This window comes from Stomoxys calcitrans, chromosome 2 (genome assembly GCF_963082655.1).
Source record: "Stomoxys calcitrans chromosome 2, idStoCalc2.1, whole genome shotgun sequence".
NCBI classification, from domain to species: domain Eukaryota; kingdom Metazoa; phylum Arthropoda; class Insecta; order Diptera; family Muscidae; genus Stomoxys; species Stomoxys calcitrans.
Window position 1 is genome coordinate 10,165,790 of NC_081553.1, and position 7,093 is coordinate 10,172,882.

Below are 7,093 nucleotides of genomic sequence, written 5' to 3' on the forward strand. Positions count from 1 at the left end.
ATAAGCCTCTTCAAATATAGATCGTTGGTCTGAAGCGAATTGAGACTCGACAAGAATTTCCAGCTAAACTTGAACAGTTTCAAAAGATTCTAGACGACGCTCCAGCTTCCATCTTTGACAATGAGTTTAACAATGTTGTCACGATGCAATTCCTTGATGCGGATCGAGTTTTTATTAGCACCATGTGGGGGTGTCTTTAAATCCATGTCCTCAACGAAGTTGTTTCCGAAAGACATGATTCTTTTATGCCTTTTGAAGGATCCGGTTCGAAAGACCTATGGTGAGGACAAGAGCTTTTTCTTATCCTTTAGTTGATTGCAAAATTAATTTCGAAATAATAAAAACGATAGTTTTATACTTTAAAATATATTTCACTTTATTTCAAAAAAAGAGATTGACTTTCATTCTTGACTACAAATGAGCAAAGCAGGTTTACTGTCTACCTTGGCAAAAAAAAAGTTCTAAAGTAAACGGGATCAGAAAACTACGAATTGTTATCGATTATTTTTATTTGTCGCTTTTAGCTGCGATAATGTTGTTGGTATCTAGCCAATTGCATTGCGTTTTATGTTTTGTTGTGCGTATTTACCAGATTTGGCAAAAAACAAAAAACCCTGTTGGAAATGGTGTTTATTAAAAAGCATATGACTCAACAAAGATGACCTCCGCGGGTATCGACATTCAATTTACCAAAAATGAAGCATTGATCTATGAAAATACTGAATTGATTGCAAAGGGTTATTTATGTGGAAACTTGTATGAGGTATCTATTAAAATAGAAAACTTCTCGGCAAAACTTTGGAAGAGTGGACTTTATGGCATAAACATCTTGGCCATATTGGGCAAGTGTCCCTATAGGTTTTTGTGATGTATGTGTTGAAGCAAAACACTGCCTAGAGCCTTTCAATGAAACACGTGAAAGGGCAAAGGGACCTTTAGAATTAGTACATTGAGACGTCTGTGGGCCAATTGATCCGATAGCATGGAATGGTTCAAGATACTTTGTGTCTTTTATAGATGATTTTACACATTTTGCTATTGTCTACAATATTAGAGCCTAGTCTTGTGTTTTCGAGAAGTTCAAGCACTAGCAACAGCTCAGATTGGAACAGATACTCTAAACTTACCTTTGATCAAGGAACAGAATATGCTTCAATTGAACAAAAAAGTGGTATTTGAATATTGGCATTCAGGTTAAAGAAACCATCGCATATTTTCCTCGGCAAAATGGGATTGCTGAGCGGTTGAACAGAACCGTAGTTGGAAAAGTAAGGTCTATGCTCATAGAATCAAGTGCTCCAAAATAACTTTGGAATGAAGCTATTCTAACCGCAGTGTACACAATTAATTAAGTCCTACGGTATCCTTAGAAGGAAATGTGATCACTGCAGAGATGTGGTACGGCTATAAACCTAATATTGAAACCTTTAGAATATTTGGATGTAAAGCCCACGCTTGGATTTCTTAGCAGAAAAGAGAGAAACTTTATCCCAAGAGCAAGCAAATGGTCATGATTGGATATGTTCCGAACGGATATAAGCTGAAGGACCAAACCAAGAAAAAAATTGTCACTTCTCGAGATGCTAAAATTGATGAAAATGTATTTCCGTACAAGGAAATATAAAATGTTATAGTCAGCAAGAAAGGGAAGATTATGAAAATTTGCTCGTTTCCAATGAAAGTCTAACAATGGCAGAAGTCAATAATCGAGAATTAAATCAAAATGGTAATGAGTCATCCAATTATAATTAAAAAGAGAAACCAACGACATTTCGACGGAATTTGATTCTAATGGCAATAACACGACTGAAGAAGATTCTCATTTTAAAGAAACTACTCAGCGAAGAACCGACAGAGAACAAAGATCGCCTTTACGTTTCTTGAACTATTTTACAAGCAATTTCGATACATCTCAATCTACACACGAATATTTACTACCAACGTTTTCCGATATCTCTGGGGGACCGACTCAGAGGAATGGCACAAGGTTGTGAAAGAAGAATTTAAGCCGATGCAGAAAAACAAGTATGACGAAAATGGACTTCCAGTTAGATATAAAGCCAGGCTTGTTGTCAAGAGATTTTTACCAAAGTATGGGGTAAATTATACTCAGACTAATCCCCTTGTTGCGAAATTAACAACAGTAAGAACAGTTTTAGCAGTTGCCATGAAATAGAATTTATACCTAGAACAGTTAGATGTTAATACTGCCTTTTTGCGCGGTATTTTGCAAGAGAAAATATATATAGATGCTACAGAAGGGGTTGCAACAACTCAAGGTACTGCGTGCAGATTGCTTAAGTCACTTTATGGTCTAAAACAAACTCCAAAATGTTGGAATGAAATTTTGAACAATTTCCTGTTTAATATTGGATTTCAAAGATCAAAGCACGACTATTGTCGATATACATGTATATCATAATGTATGTGGATGATCTATTAATAGCTGCAACAAAAATTACTTCCGTTAACAACTTAAAATGTGAATTGTCGAAACTATTTGAACTGTCTAAAAGTGGAAAATTGAAATTTTTCGTTGGAATGAAAGTTGAAGTACAGAATAATATATTGATGTTGTCTCAAGAAGTTTTCAATGCAAGAGTGCAATCCTGTGAAAACGTCAATGGACAAAGGCATGCAATTTCCAGCGTGGCATTGCTCTCAGTTCAGCAACCTCAGAAGCAATGTGGATCAGTGGGCTATTTAAAATCTATGAGTTACCAAGAATCAACCAGCAATTATTTATGAAGAAAGAAGAAATGAAACGATCAAAGTAAATATATTGATATCAAACATCACTTTGTTCGTGATTTAATTCAAAAGCGAATAATTGAAATCAAGCCAATATCAACCGCAAATCAATTAGCAGACATTTGCACAAAATCGTTATATAATATATGTTTTAAGAATCAATGCAACTGGATTGGATTATGTGATTAAGAAGGGGTATTGAAGTAGCTTTTCAATCATAGTATGTTATGAATTTGAACAATAGAAAATGTATACTTTTGTATCCTTGACAAATATTTTTCAATTCAGTCTGTTTGGAATATCTTAGAAGTTATTTATATATATTGTTTCTTTAAATAAATTCTTTCAATTTCATCTTTATTCCACAATTCTAAGAAGTTTTAACATGGCAAAGAACCTCATAAATGTCGCCAGCATTAGGAGGGATCATCACCGGTGATAATTTTTTCTAATGTTTTCGCCTGTATTCGAACCCTGGCGTTCAGTGTCAGGCGGTGGCCTCCAATTCCATAAGGATACCACTTTCCTTAGTCGAGCTGAAATTTATCTAAGACAGTTATATTCTTGGGTATTTTTCTACCCATTCAGCGTGAATGGGTTAACTTTAAATTTGAAATTATAATTAAAAAATATTAACCAATTTGTCTAATGAAAATCGTGAAATCAATACATTGTATAAAAAGGAGGCCAATCTCCATTTTATTAAAGCGGAACGCTTAAGTATATTCACATAAGTAGGCTACAAGTAATTGTAAATGCAAATACAGTAAGAGAAAATTATTTTTATAAAAAATTAGTTCACGGCCTGCCAGATTTGAACCATTTACTAATGGGCTTTAGGTTCTGTTCCAACCATTTAATATTATACTTTACCGTTTCCAAAGCTTCCTTACGAGCTGCTGTACCAGCACCAGCTTCAGGATATTTGACAAAGAATGCCTCCATTTCAGCTAATTTGGTTTGTGTAGCAAAGCGAGCAGTTATCGCTGGAATCATTCGGCCTAAGTAGCGTTCGTTAATGCCGAAACGTTCAACCATGCGAGGCCAATTTTCGCGAACATAATCCCAGACTAAAGATAGTCCCACCGGATTTCGGGATATGTTCTGTAAGCACGTAAAGTAGTCTTGTCGACGAACATTATTTTCATTCCAGGCTAAATTAATGAAGCTGTAGGAAAAGTATTCGGTAATTACATGATTGTTTTAAACCGAAATCATACATACCGTTGCAAAATTTGGGGTTCATTGATGGCGGCCAAGGCTTCCATTAATTTGACTTTCTCTTGAGCATCGGTTTCGGCAATAAACAGCTCCCATACCTGATTCCAACATTGCTCATTGCCTACACTTTGCATGCCATAGTAGTAGACAGAGGAACGAATATCGGGATGCGGTCTTGCCTCTGGGTTAGACAACCATATTTGGAAACGTTTGCCAGCTTCTTTTAAGGCCTCAGATTCACCAAAGTTGCAGCTTGCATTTATAACAACAACACGCAAAAGGCTATGGAATAGAACTCATATAATTCTGTTTTAAGAACTCTTAATAACTCAGCACATACTTTTGCAAATGATCCACACTCACATCCCATGTCACCGATTGATAGACATTTTTCAACAACAAACGAGCATATTTAACAAAATCACAATACAAATCGGTGGCGCTCAATAAATTTTTGATGACACATAATCGTTCCGCAGCCACACTCCAAGGCACATAGTCTAGCTCCTTTGCGAGATATTTGCTCAAATCCATAGCAATGCCATATTCCAGCTGACCAGCATCGGCCAAAGCAAAAACATCACTCAACAAATGGGTGCGATCGGCATTGTTGAAAACGCCTCTGGTGTAAATTAAAGCTTTTATTATGGATTTCCACATATCGAGGGGATAATTAACGCGATAGTATCCTACTTGGTTCTTGTTAATCTTGATCCATTCAACATCAACGGGAACAGAAAGAACGACTGTAAAAGGAAAAAATAAATTAAAGGAAAAATAAACACATCTCGTGATCCATGTTCTTAGAAGTTAATCTAATATTTAAATAATAAACTTGTGTATGAATAAGATGTGCATTCAAATGTCCCGAACTAAATTTCTAAAAAGACGCTGCCAAATTCCAAAATTCTGAATTCAGCCAAAAATCTGACTATGATTACCCGCAGCGATTCGAGACTAGCTTGCAGAACGTTTTCCTGCCCAACTTTCACAATACCCACAGAGTTTGGTCAAAATCGGTTCAGATTTGGACATGTTCGTCCGGTTTAATATTGCAATAATGTGGTCATTTTTGTAATCATGCATTCTCGAGAAATTTGGGAGAAATGATTTCCTTATGACAGATGATTTCCTTATTCCTTACCCTGCTTACTTGTTTCATCATAATTGAAGATTGTGCGCTGTACCTCTGAATTTGAGCTGGTAAAGTAAGTTATTGGAATGGACCAACGATAGCTAGAAAAAAAAAGAACACAAATTCAAACCGCAGTCCGCAAACTTAATTTTTGAAATTTCTTACTTAAATGCGGAATCGCTATGATTGCTTTTATAATCGTCGGGGTTGGCAAAAAATCTGTTTTGGGTTAAAGTAAAGGTTTCCCCGTCACGTTTGACCTCTATGACAGGTAAACCCATTTGCTCTGTCCATGTTTTCATTATAAGCCTTTAAAACATAAAAACTAAATATAAGAACATGAAAACGTTAGCCACTTACTTGACATCAAAATCAAATTTCATAGCCTCCACTTCGGTTAGAAAATCATTTGTTTCGGCATTGGAATAACGCATTTTATTTAAGTAATTGCTGGTGGCTTGGCGAAACTTCTCTGGCCCCACCAAATCTTCTAGCATGCGAATAATAGAGGCTCCTTTGGAGTAGGTTATACTGTCAAACAGTTCAGTTATTTGATTGGGATTTTCCACAGTTTGCACAATGGGATGTGATGCCAAGGTAGCATCTAATTTCATAACACCATGTAAATCGGCTATGATAAATTGATCAAGCTAAGGTAAAATAGGGAAACTCTTTCATATATGAGAAGTTAATAACAAACATTTTTTTCACATTTTACCATATCCCATTCGGGGTGTATGTGATTAACCCCCTTGTATTGAATGTGGGTTGCAAAGCCTTCGTTTAACCATAAATCATTCCACCAATTCATAGTCACTGAAATGAAATCACAGTAAGTCTAATTAAGCCTATCACAAATGATTGCTTTTCTTACCCAAATTGCCAAACCACATATGAGCGAGTTCATGTGCCAACACTGTGGCCACTCTTTGCTTGTCATAGCTTGCACTTATACTTTTGTCATACAGCAAGGCTGTTTCGCGGTAAGTTACCAAACCCCAATGTTCCATAGCGCCCGAAACGAAATCGGGAATTGCTGCCATATCCAGTTTTGGCAATGGATATGAAATATCAAAGTACTGAATATAGTACTCTGTGATGCCCACTCCGGCATTTAGAGCGTAATTCACCTTCTCTATTTGAGCAGCTGTAGAAAAGGCGCGCATTTTAAAGTCAGCTACTCCGGGAAGCATGCCACGCACAGTTTTCTCTTTGTGTGCGAAGTCAGAAACAATAAAGCAGGCTAGATAAGTACTCATAGGAACGCTTTCATTGAAATGCACTGCGGTTAGACCATTACCTATAGCCTCCTCGTTCTAATGAAGGAATGGGTTTTTTGATTTAATAAAATAAATAACAACATTGAATTAGAAAACTAACCTTTACATCCATGTTGGAGAGTGCATGATAACCATCTGCTGTTGGTCTTACCAATGTAATGCTAAATTTAGCTTTCATTGCAGGCTCATCGAAACAAGGGAATGCCTGACGAGCATATGTAGGTTCAAATTTCGATGTAGCGATTGATCTGCAAAAAGAAAAAAACAAACATTTTTGGGTGACCTTAAGAAATAATAGAATAAAAATGCTAATGTTGCTAAATTACTTTTAATTAATTTAATTTTTACTTTTATATATATATATATATATATATATATATATATATATATACATATATATATATATATATATATATATATATATATATATATATATATATATATATATATATATATATATATATATATATATATATATATATATATATATATATATATATATATATATATATATATATATATATATATATATATATATATATATATATATATATATATATATATATATATATATATATATATATATATATATATATATATATATATATATATATATATATATATATATATATATATATATATATATATATATATATATATATATACATATATATATATATGTATATATATATATATATATATATAT

At 34.3% G+C, this 7,093-nt stretch overlaps 1 protein-coding gene across 2 annotated transcripts in view; it reads right to left on the reverse strand.

Annotated features, from left to right (window-relative positions):
* Positions 1 to 3,418: 3,418 nt before the first annotated feature.
* The window catches only part of LOC106084459 (glutamyl aminopeptidase), an 8,099-nt gene continuing 4,424 nt past the window's right edge, over positions 3,419 to 7,093 (reverse strand). The window contains exons 2-10 of one of the 2 annotated variants that reach the window (XM_013248168.2): positions 6,488 to 6,635; positions 5,982 to 6,423; positions 5,826 to 5,923; positions 5,468 to 5,757; positions 5,273 to 5,416; positions 5,126 to 5,208; positions 4,313 to 4,718; positions 3,976 to 4,254; positions 3,419 to 3,919 (exon numbers count right to left, since the gene is read on the reverse strand). In XM_013248168.2, the coding sequence (XP_013103622.2) occupies positions 3,550 to 3,919; positions 3,976 to 4,254; positions 4,313 to 4,718; positions 5,126 to 5,208; positions 5,273 to 5,416; positions 5,468 to 5,757; positions 5,826 to 5,923; positions 5,982 to 6,423; positions 6,488 to 6,635 (2,260 nt within the window). In that variant the 3' untranslated portion in view covers positions 3,419 to 3,549. Of the gene's footprint in view, positions 3,920 to 3,975; positions 4,255 to 4,312; positions 4,719 to 5,116; positions 5,209 to 5,272; positions 5,417 to 5,467; positions 5,758 to 5,825; positions 5,924 to 5,981; positions 6,424 to 6,487; positions 6,636 to 7,093 lie in introns of both variants that reach the window. The other variant, XM_013248160.2, reaches the window with a different exon arrangement.